Consider the following 12,626-nt stretch of genomic DNA (forward strand, 5'->3'; position numbering starts at 1 on the left):
TAACCCATATTGCTTTGGGGTCTTTAATGAACTTCCAAACTAGTTTAGCTCCTAAAGCTTTGTTTTGCAAGCGAAGAACTTTGATTCCTAGACCCCCCATAGATTTAGATTTGATTATTTTATCCCATGAAATTAGGGCAATTTTTTTGTTTTTCTTCAGTGTTTTGCCAAAAGAAGTTTCTCATCTTCTTGATCATGATTGAATTTTCACCAACCGTTAGGGATAAGAAGGATAAAAGGTAGATAGGAAGGGCCGAAATAACTGTTTGGAGCATTACTAATCTACCAGCCCATGAAAGGCATTTCCCTTTCGAGGAGTTTATATTTTGATCCATCTTTAGCTTAAGAGGGTCCCAGAGTTTAGTGTTCCTCAATCCTCTGTCAATTGGAATGCCCAAATGTATACAAGGAACGATGCTTGATCTACAATTCAAAATTATTTGGATCTTAACCTCTAGGGGGGAGGGGTGGAGAAGAAGAAAACTTTTGATTTTCTTTGTTGATGGTTTGTCCTGAGGCCTTCCCAAAGGATTCTAGAAGAATTTTTAGTTGAATTGCTTCCTTGACTTTTGCTGCACCCAGCAAGAGGTTATCATCTGCAAATTGTTGATGTGTGACAACAAAGTTTGAGGTTACTTTGACTCCTTCCAATAGATTGTTAGATTGTTTTGATTTAATGGCCCTCCCTAGACCTTCTACCATGATAATGTAGAGATATGGAGAGATAGGATCCCCCTATCAGATGCCCCTTGAGGTGGAGAAGAAACCTGTTGGCTTCCCATTTATCAAGATTGAGAATTTGGGCGTAGAAATGCATTCAAATATCCAGTTAATCCAATTTTTGTCAAAACCAAAAGCCTCCATTATTTTGCATAAGAATCGCTAATCCATATTATCATAAGCTTTAGAGATATCTAATTTGATTATCATACCTAGTCTCTTCGTATTTTGAAAAGTGTGGATAGCTTCTTGGACCACAATGACACCATCAAGAATTGAGCGACCAGGGACAAATCCAATCTGGTCTTCTGATATAATGCAAGCCATAAGGGGCTTCATTCTATTTGTCATGACTTTTGAGAGGGTTTTGTAGACTGTGTTGCAAAGTGAAATAGGACTAAAGTCCCCTAATTTAGAAGCTTTCTCCTTTTTCGAAATAAGGGCTATGAACATATTGTTGGTTTCTTTGAGCAAATTGTCTGATCTTCTTGCAAACTCTAGAGCCTCGACAAGATCTTGTCCCAAAATATGTCAGCATTACTTGAAGAACTTAGTAGGGAATCCATCTGGGCCAAGAGCCTTTCCAGAAGGAAGTTGATTAAGAGCTTGAGTTACTTCTTCCAGTGAAAATTTCTCATTTAACTTTTGATTTTGTTCATCTGAAATGATCTTTGGAATCAAGGCCAAGAAATTTCCCTGCTCTGTAAGATGTGAACCATCTATGTTGTTTAGTAGAGTAGAGTAATATGAGATTATTTCTCTCTTAATCTCTTCAGGGTCATGTATAGTTTGGTTTTGATTCAAATCTAGTTTTAAGACCCTGTTTATGCTCCAACAAATCTTTGTCACATTATGGAAGAACTTAGTATTCTTGTCACCCATCCAGAGCCAATTTTCTCTAGACTTTTGCTTCCAGAAAATTTCTTCTTTAGATAGGATATCCTCATAATCCGTGAGCAGATTCTTTTCTTGTTTAAAGGAGTCTTGATCCATGCCTTCAGAAATAATTTTTACATTTAGAACAACCAACCTCTCTTCTAAAGATTTTTTGGAGGAGAAGATGGTTTTAAAATGTTGGGAATTCCATTACAACAACTTCTATTTTACATATTTTAACTTTGAAATGAAGCAATAAAGTTTGGAGCCTTCAAATGCTTCTTCTTTCCTCAAGTCTTCTATCAAGGTTAAAAAATTTGGATCTTTCATCCACATGTTCTCAAATCTAAAAGGAGATTTGGAGGTGTCAGAAACTCCTTGAAGGGATAGCATAATGGGGAAATGATTATATCCTTAACAAGCTAGAACCAAACACTCAAAGGAGAAGGGAAAATAGCTAAGATCCCCCAACCAGAAAAATCTATCAATTTTCTCTGAAATGTTGCTAAAACCTTTTCTCATGTTTGTCCATGTAAAGGAGTCCCCTGAGTCAATATCTAAAACTCATTCCTATCTATCCAATCATTAAAATCTTGTTGAGATCTTTCTAACCTAATAATGCCTCCCTTTTTGTCTTACGCATACTTGATTGCATTGAAATCACCTCCTATGATGAGTTGTTGATCTGAAAGCTGGGATATGACCCCATCAAGGGATAACCAGAGGAGCCGCCTGTTTTGAGGAGATGTTGGTCCATAAGTGTTGATGATAAAAGAGGAACTGTTTGTTTGTGAGTGATCTTTACTAGCAGTCAGTTTCTATTGGAAGCAACACCTTCCACATGAACTTGAGAAGGCTTTCAGATTATCATTAAACCCCAGAGGCCCCTTCTGATGCAACTGTTGATTGAAGAGAAGCTTGAAAAAGGGAGCTAATTCCCAAACCAAAGGAAACAGCTTGCTGACAATCTAACTTAGTTTCTTGGAGGGTAACATTTGCTCTGACCAAGAGAATCCTTCTCTTAATCACCCTTTGTTTTTTAGGGGCATTAAGGCCCCTAACATTCCAAGAAAGGATTTTTATTGTTGTTCAGGAAAGGTATTTCCCTTCCCTACTTTCCAAAGGTCTGTGATTTTGGATTGGCTCTCTGCTGCCCCTTCTTCAGTTCTTACTTCATTCAAAGATTTGTGGCCCTTCTTGGGAGGAGAGGAGCCAAAATTAGGTTTCCTCTTTCCATATATGAACTTATTCAATCTCAGTTTCCTTTTCTACTTGATCTTCAAATACATTACAGCTAAGGGAGTATCTAGAACCAAATCCATATCCTCATCATTAATCATATAATCTTGAAGAAGTCTTTGAGTCTTTTGATCCAAGTGCATTTCCAAATCTTGTGGCATCAAGGAAGGTGACATCATAAGAGGGTTGGGGAGTTCAGCTAAAAGATTGAAGCATTGTTTTGATGATAGAAGATCATTTAGTGGGGAAGCCAAGCAATCAAAAAGTTCCTTTGAGGGGAGCTCCAAGGGGGAAGGCAGAGGGCTAAGAGACAAATTGGCTTGGACTTTAACTGGAGATGCCTTTCCATCTGAGAGAGAGAGAGAGAGAGAGAGAGAGAGAGAGAGAGAGAGAGATCACCTTCAACCTCCATATATGTTTTTATGTCTTTAGCAATAACATCCTCCTCCTGTAAAATGTTAGCTAGAGACATAAGTTTACCTGTGTTTGATTCTATTAAAACTGGAGCACCCCCTGCTCTCCTTCGCCTAACTTTGTTCTTTCTTTTTGAAACCTTTCTAGGATTCTAAACAAATAAATTGAAGACTCCCCTAATCAAAGAAGGGGTTTTCTTTTGGCCAAATAGACTCCTCATAGTCTTGTTGCTTTGGATCTTAACAATGAGAGACAGGATGAGCAGGGGAAAGGATGGAGGAGGGTGGGGAGAAGAGGGAGAGCCAGAACCTGGGAGTGACTGAGATTTAAAGTTTACAATCAAATCGTTTGATAGCCGAGAGGGCCTTGGATTTTGAATATAGCATGAGGCTGCAGGAACAGGCGATTCTGTTGCAGATGCCAATCCCTTGTTCTCCATCTATAGGTTCATTTCATCATTTTTTAGAACAACATCTAGAACAAGCGGCTCTGTTGGAGGCATCAATCCCTTGTTCTCCATGTGAAGATTCATTTCATCATTTTTTAGAACAACAACTATTTGAAGGGGAGAGATTGCACCTCTAGAAGCATCCATAGAGCAGTTGTGGACTATTTGATTTCGGAGGATGCATTTACCAGGAGTCTCCTTTCCTAGACTCTAAACTTTCTTCTTCCATCTACCCACATCTTAGATTATCTCTAATTCATTGTAAAAGCCTTGTTTTAAATCTATTTCCACATAGATGTTAGCCACATCTCCCTTTAGTCCATTCAGGAAGTCTTCCTCAATACCCACTAGAGATCCTAAAGCATCTCATATCTTCAAAATGGCCTCTAGACACCAAAACTTAGATGGAAGACCAACTAGAGAAATTTGTATAGGAGATTTCCAAAATTTGTGATTAGTAGGGTCAAAGCCTAGTTTCCAGTGTAAGAAATGGAAGGTCGAGCCCTAAAAAAAGAGAGGGCTACCATTAATGATAGCTTCTTTCAGCATAAAATCTGCACATTCTGAAAAGAAAAAATCATTATGCAATGGTCTGATCGAGATCATTCCTGGGAAAGAGGAAGTCCACCACGACATGATTTCTTTGATATCCCCAAAAGCTTACTCCCCATGCCTTTCCTATTCCATTTTTGGTGCTTATGATCGAAAGGGGGGCTTGCCAAGGAGGAAAGGAATTTCTAAAACCCAAAACCCCATGATCTTTGTGACTAGGCGGCTCTCTCGGAACCCTGAAGTGGAAATGAAGGTGCTGAGAATGAGTCAATTTTTGGAAGGGAAGGACCTCTTTGGCTGAAGCAAAGTTGGACTTCCTTGTTTGAAGAGGAATGCTATTTGGACCTATTGCCACTTTGCTTGCCCAAGAGTCTAAGCTAGAAGAAACATCATTCTGGGAAGGGAGGGACCTTGGGTGACAAGAAAAACCAACATTTCGAGGCTTTCCATGGTTCTGCCATTTCAAACTTTTGTAGTTTAGGTCTTTAGTATTCTTATTTTCCCAAAGATTTTGTTCTTTTTCTCACCAAGGACAAGCAGAGCTACGACTGAAGGAGGTGCCCAGCTGAGCCAAACGTGGAGGAAGCCCACTGAGTTCCATGTCTAGTCACTCCTCTTAAAACTGTTGTTGCTCTGATTCCTCTGATTTCTATGGGACCTCTGGATTCTCTGGATTCTCTAGACTCTCTGGTTTCTCTGGATCCACTCCATAGTGGTCTCAAGTTGCATGCCGAATTTTAACTATTGACATTGTCATTTTAAGCAACATCTTCAATAACTTTTGAATAATCAATATACGAGAAAAGTTTTATTTTGACATTTTGTATCAAATTATTACTTTTTTTAAGACACCAAGGATCATATTGAGTAAAGAAATTATTTGGATAATATTAAACTCTGAGTCCTTCAACACCACTCCAAAGAGTTTATGTATTTCATACGGTTTCATATTTTATTCTAGTTCAAATCATAGTTGTTACTTTTAGCTTTCTTTTGTCTTACTAGTCTAGTCCTCATAGATTTCCTATGGTTTTTAAATTTTATGTAATGATGTAATGAAGATGTGGATTTTGGTTTTTATTCTAGTCTTTTGACTAATTGTTATCTAATTGATTTAGGTTCTTAATATCTTTTTGTTAGTTTAAGTGTTGTTTAATGTCTTACTGATAGTCTTTTGACTACCCTTCAGCAATGTATTTTTATTCATCTATTAATACATTATTTAATAAAAAAAATTGAAAATTACATATTTTCTAACTTTTTAAAATTGTCCAAAACTTCAAATTAAGTTTCACCAAATAAGACCATTTTAAATCATTTGACATTATTTATCAAATCATTAAATTTTAATAAAATCAATAACAATGCCTCCCACTAGCAAAACCTGTCAACCTGTCATATTCTGCACACGATTAACACCATATTTTGGCAATGCTTCCTGCTAGCCTACCCTGCAATATTCTACACACTCATTATGCACATTAAATCTCAACATAAAAAAACAATAGACAAAGCACAATAATATTAAATTGCACCATTCACATGTCTATACATTCAATTAACTCATACACACCTGATACGCGCTGAACAAATCAAATAGATAAATTGCATACTACCAATATAGATAAAATAGAACCATAATCCGTAATGATTAAACAGCACCATTTAAATAACATAAAGAGTATTAAACCACACAATTTGAATAACATAAAATGTATCAATTTAATTAAAAATTCAATTACTATCTATTTTAATTCAATTTTAAAATTTTATTATTAACACCAACATCTAATTATAATATTATACTTATGACATATAATTATTCAATCACAGTTATTATAAATAAAATTCATTTATTACAACCAACACATAAAATAGTTAGCAACATATGAAATTAAGATTTTCTAAATTAATTTTTTCAACTACATCAAATTAACATCTAACTAGACTAAACTTAAAACCATAGCATTGTTAAAGACCACCTGTCAACATACATGAAATCAATAAACAACTACCATAACCACAAATGTATCATCACAACGTCTAAATAAGTATTAATGTGTAAAGATACAAAAGGTATGACTGCCCACAGGTGTGTTAGAAAATTTGAACCTTACACTTTCATGTTTTTGTTACTATTTCAACAACATAGACATTGGCTGGCAATTAAATAAGTTTTTCTACTTCATTTTTTTCCTTTTTAAAATGCTGTAAGTTTTCTCATGGTGATACATTTTGTAATCATATGTAAGCTCTTGTGTTTTTGCTTATCTGTAACTGGTTTTATGTTGAGCTGCTACTTTGATGTAAAAAATTTAAATCTTCAATTGCATCTTTAAATCTGCCTTGCAGGCAACCCATTACTCCATCCTCACCAATCTCCCCAGTCTAGTCATTCAAAGAGGCCTTTCTCAAATGAGGATAATTAAATCAGTACCATTTATATGCTAACACGTCAATTTATTAAAATTAGATCATGCTTAAATAACAATATTTTGCATCCTTATGTTAAAAATGAATTTTCATAGGAAAGAATTTCCATTTAACAGAACCAAACAAATGAGGTTCCACAACCAAACTAGGATTTTTGATTGTTAATTAAAGATATTTCTATATCAGCTACTATACACAAATATAAATAAACTGTAATCTTCTGTGAATTGGAATAGACTCCTTTTATAATTTAATATAAGATCAAATACAATTTCAACTTGCCACCTTATAAACTATTCACAATCCAAAGCGTTGCCCCAAAAGCTAATGAGGAGAAAAAATATGAGTACTCAATTTTCAAGTCCTCTTACACAGCTACAAGAAGCAGATGAGACAAACAGTCATAACTGTATAGGTTAAATGGAGAAGGCTTAGTGGTTGAGTAGGATATGCAGACCCTTGAATCAAGCCACTTGAACTTATGACAGAGGTTCTAAGATACATGTTCAAAGCAACAGGTTATCTTAACTTCTTTGATGGAGCTTACTTTACAGTGCCCTTTTTCTTTTACTTCTTGTGGTTCAAATCAATTATAATAAAAGCTATTCAGAAGCTAACAGCCAAAATGTTAAGAGAGATGAAATTCCGACCAATAGCCAACTTAAGAAGGCCATTGCAGCAGAAAGTTGATATCTGTGGCAATGTATTTGATCACAATAGCTTAGATCGTTATCAAAAAGAACAGTCACTCCTGCTGCCGAGCAGGCTGCTGCAAGTGACAATGTTGCAGTGACCTGCCTTCAGAAAAATTTATTGTCATTAACTTCTTCGTAAACTTATATTACAAAGTGCAGAGATAACAAAGACAAGTATCCTCTCATGATAAAAAATTTCTAAAATCATGAACAGAACAGAGAGAAATAGATCTTCATACCCAATCTCCCACCACAAACAAGCTTAGCAATACTGAATTGTTAAGGCCTCTCTTTATGAGTAATGCATATAAATCAAGAATTGCTAGTATAAAGCTCCACAAAAATTGTAAGGCCATTGCAGCAACCAAATAGCTGAAAAAACAACCATCCGATCCAGGTCATGTCTTTTTCCTACATATCACACAGGCAATCAGAAGAGAAAAACTAATCATACACAGCAATTTAATTAGCTTTGCAGGAAGTTGTCTATAAAATTCAATTACTTTATATCTCAAAAGACTAGATTATAATACACATGAAACTGTAGAAACTGAAATTTGGTTGTATGGGTTAGCCGTCAGAGTAATCAGGAAAAAAGAAGTTTGCCCTAAATTGATTACCCCAATAAGTATTTTTATCCGTAACAAATAAAATCAAATATATTTCTAGTATTTTACGTATACTTCTTGGCATTTGCTATCTTAAAGACTTTATAAGTTTGTTTTATTTCATGCTTCATGACAACTTTTGATAATATTAGCGAATTGACAACTTTGATCTTGATACGCCACCCTCTCATAAGCAAAGGCTAAAACTAAGAGATTATTGCTAAGCTAAGACTATCTAAGCAAAACATCTACCTAAAGAGCAAAAACAAAAGTGGGGATCCCCATTTGCAATGGGGTGAAGTGTGAAAACATCACAACACTTGGGAAGAATGTTAAGATAAATTGCCTATCCAGATAACCACGAGCATTTCATGAAGATTGTTTGCATTGTGTTTCAAACCATCAATGAACTCCACAAACATATTACAGTCCAGAAACTGTGCACATAAGAATGTATGTGAACTGTTTGGCAAAAGGCCTTCATAGTTAGACTGGAAATAAATTGCAACAGTTTTGTAGCTACAAAAAGGGTGGCTTCTCACACAAGCTCTATTATTTGTATTGGTGTACCCTATACACGTACAAGTATGATATGGTTCAAGTACCATGCCCGCTTGTACTCAAAATGAGGACAAACCTTTAGCCATGTAACATGCATCTAAATTCAGTAACCTAGTTGTTTGTGTCGTATCCAAGTGAATATTTTTCAAAATGAAAGATCTAATCTGAAAACATAGAAAACCCTACTTTTTTCATTAATATAGTCATGTGTAGACAATTAATACAAACAACATGAACAAGGGCCAAGAGGCTAAGAAGACGCTAAATGGCATGAGCAAGGATAGACAGAAGCTAAGCCTAAGCGGCACAAGCATAGGGATAAGCGAAGGTTGAGCAACACAACTAAAGGAGTGAGCAGACGTGCACTCTTAAGTTTTAACAAATGATTTTATTTTCCCTGTTTCATCTTCTAGATTTCTATGAACACAAAATGTATCTTACCCATCCTCCTTGCTACAAATTTTTTTTTGTGTCTTCCTCCTTGCTCTGATTTTGTATATTGTCTTCCCCATCCTCTCTGCTGCATTTGATATTTTGCTATGTATGATTTGCATTTTATTTTTTGTTGTCATGTTCTCGGCCTGCTTTTACATAAAATGCAATTGATTACTGTTTTTTCATTTTGCATTTCCTCTACAGTATACAACCAATTTAGGTTAACAAAGTTATTAACTTTAAACTTAGTTTAGGTTGTGTGACCCTTATTTTTTAGCACTAAAAATTTTAAACTCCCCTAATCTGAAATTTCATGTTGGCTAATTCAAAACCCATGCCAGGATGCTATTGAATGGTTGTTAAGTATGCTCGTAATAAGAAAGGTGGGTCTGGGATAATAAAAGGAATGCAGAAGCTATGATGAAGATTGCAATGACCACTCCGATATACAAAATCCTTGCACAGGACAAATAAACATTTTGCAGTGTTGGCTGTTGATGCAGTGATGCGGCTTAAGGGCAACACAAAGTTGGAATCAATACAGATTATTAAGGCAGAAGGTGGGCTTGAGGATATATTCAAACTAAGCCTCAATGTTGATCCTATAGAAAAGCTTTTGAAGACCTCTGCTTGTTATTTGTCCACCAGCACTGGTCCTATTGCAAGATTACTCTTCATATCGACGAAAAAAACTGGTCTTCTGCAGTGATCATCCCCTTCGCTGTATAACTTCTGATGGAAGGACTAACTAGAGTGAATACAGGGTGGATATACCTGTTGGAAGATTGGAAAAAATGATTCCATATGAAAATATGGAAAGGCCTGCTGAGAAATATAATATATATACAAGTAGAAACTGCAGATAAACATGAGTTTTGGTTCATGAGATTATCAAACAACTGATATATTTGGGGAAATCTGTCAGAATCCACTAGTTTTGATAAGCAACATATTCCAATTTCCTCAGGAAGTCGCGAGCATAAAATGGAATTGTTTAGATCAAGTGTAATGACAGTTGTGTGGTTAATAATAACAGCTACTCTTAAAATTTCACAAGGAATACTGTAAATTATGGTAGCTACTCTAATATATAAAGTGAAGCTCCTAAGGACTTTGACCGAGTTAATTCATGTTATCATTGAAAGGTTCAAAAGGTACATGTTTGAACAGGCTTGCCAAGCTATCACAGAAGATGTGAGGGATCAAACCACTTTATGTAGCCAAACAACAAATGAGCAGTTGTGGGTGGACGAGTATGCTCCAAAGTCGTTTACTGAACTTTAGAGCGATAAGCAGACAAATAGAGAGGTCTTACAATGGCTGAGGCACAATGTGATCATTGTGCAATTGGCTATAAGAATACTCTGAGCTCAGGAGAGGTCCTATCTGCTTTTAAAAGACATTATTTCTTTCTCAAAGTAATAAATCCTTTCGCAGCAAAAGCTTTTCACATAAGGACAGTGGGGAAATTCAAACAAGTAACACAAAAGATGGTGTTCAGCATATTCTAGTTCGAGCCCCACAAGCTCCAATATTCCCTTGGGTCCAACATATTCCTTTTTGGGTCTACATTGCTCTGCAATACCATATATCTTTGTAATATTTTGAGAACTTGTTTTTTATTTGGTCTAACATTTATATGTAATATTTCAGGTGCTATTGTTTTGTTGTGGCACAGTTATGGGTCTGGTAATATTGTACCCTCCTTACTGGCATAGTGCAGCATGAAGGTTTTGATCTGGTCCCCTCTAGAATCATCAATAATTTATTAGATTTGATCAATTACATATATTCCTTGATGTATGGAGAAGCTCTTTTATGCTTTGGCCGACTTCTCTGGTATGATAAGATTTGTTGAGCAGTAGCGTGTAAAGGCTTTTGGGCTAACCTTTACTTCAGTCAAGCCGACTTCATGAAGACATAGTTTGATATATATAAATTTTCTTTGCGAAGGATGTACACATGATCTTTTGATCACTATATGTGATCTACAATGAATGTGAAAGTGATTATGTACAACAAATGTGAAAGTGATTATGTACACTGAATGTTAATATGAAAGTGATTATGCACCTCATTGGAACTGTAACTCATGCATATGATAGATGCAATATTAACAGTTCATTTTTTTTAATATTGGCTGCAAACCATCCTCCGGTAGTGAGTCGTTATCCTCTGGGCAATGAGCCTATCTGATAGTGAGCAACCTTGTATTGTTGTAACCAGTTACATAATATTAGGAGCTAATCCTCTTAGTGGTTTTTCCCGTCTTGGGTTTTCCACGTATAAATTATGGTGTTATGTAGTGTATTGTGTTCTTGCTTATAGTTTATTTTAATTTTGCAATTTAGTTATGTTATGTGGATGGTTGATTAAAAGTTTTAATAAGTTCAAGGGAATACAGATTCGCCCCTCCGCTCTTAGTATTCTGGATGTTCAATAGTGTTATTTTTAGAATTAGTCATATTTGACCTAAAAATGTGAAGCACTTAGATATTGAATCTTGAAAAAGTTAGCAATATGAAATGACCTTGGAGTCTAGTTTCCAAATATGTAATTTATTTTAATACCTAGATGATAGAAATTCGCATTCAAAAGCAATTTCTAAAAACCATTGTTTAGAAATTCTCTATTTCAAGACCATACCATACACGTGTACAACCACTGGATATTTGACCGAAATAAAAGTTTTTCTTAACCCTCTTGGAAAAAGATTTGTAAGTCACTGAAGATTGGTGAGGATATTTTTTAAAACATTTTGTTGAATATATATTTTTTTTATTGGCCCTAATTGTTGTTTTAAAAACCCCTCATGTGTGACCATTCTAAAGAGAATTTTGTGTAGATTGGTGCCATATATTTTTTTTCAAAAAAAAATTAAAAAGTTATTAAATAAATAAGTAAACCTGATATTTCAAGTTTTTGGACTAGTTTCATTACAAATTAATTGAAAAATAGAAAAAATAATCAAATCCTTAAAAAATTACATATTTGAATCCTAGTACACAATGTAATCTATAGTGGTTATTAATTTCGTACAAAAATCTTTTAAAAAGGGCATTAGACATATTCCAGAAGTTTATAATTTTTTATGTCATTGATCCAACCTTGTACTTGCAAGTCTAAGGCTAAGGGTTGATCTTTCCATGACTATCCTGATCTGAAACCCAATGTACAGGGTGAACTTAGTTTTCAAATTTTAAATAACAGGGACTCAATCTAGAGTAGGTCCCTATTATTTAAATGTAATGGGTGGCCCATTATTAAAAGTGTGAAAATGAGTTTATAGGAACTTTAAAAAAAAAATTACAAAATAGGGCCCATTATTTTTTTAAAAATATACTTTAAAAAATAGGGCCCCATTTTGTGAATTTCTAGAAAACGAGTCTCCCTTTCTAGCGACATTTTTCCTCATGAGAAAACTTTCTTTGAATTGGTACTCATCTTCTTGAACTTTCCTAGGAACTTTTGTAACAACCTGACTTGTTCTCTTTATTATAAATTTTTTTTTGTTTATTTTATCTTTCAAAACTTGACAGAAGTTGTAAAAGGGGTTTCTTGTTTTTTTGAAGTGTTTGTATTACCAAAAGAAGCACAACAATAAACTATTCAGAAGTGATTGCAATACTCATAAATTCAATGGGC

General features: G+C 35.0%; 1 protein-coding gene across 1 annotated transcript; it reads right to left on the minus strand.

Annotated features, from left to right (window-relative positions):
• Nucleotides 1-6,900: 6,900 nt before the first annotated feature.
• LOC131079101 (CASP-like protein 5B1) lies at nt 6,901-7,775 on the minus strand (the record flags this gene model as incomplete). The annotated part of the gene is made up of 2 exons (XM_058016985.2): nt 6,901-7,476; nt 7,617-7,775. Coding segments are annotated over 2 exons (351 nt in total), but the record flags the coding sequence as incomplete, so codon positions are not given.
• Nucleotides 7,776-12,626: the final 4,851 nt, after the last annotated feature.

This window comes from Cryptomeria japonica, chromosome 4 (genome assembly GCF_030272615.1).
Source record: "Cryptomeria japonica chromosome 4, Sugi_1.0, whole genome shotgun sequence".
Taxonomy (NCBI): Eukaryota; Viridiplantae; Streptophyta; class Pinopsida; order Cupressales; family Cupressaceae; genus Cryptomeria; species Cryptomeria japonica.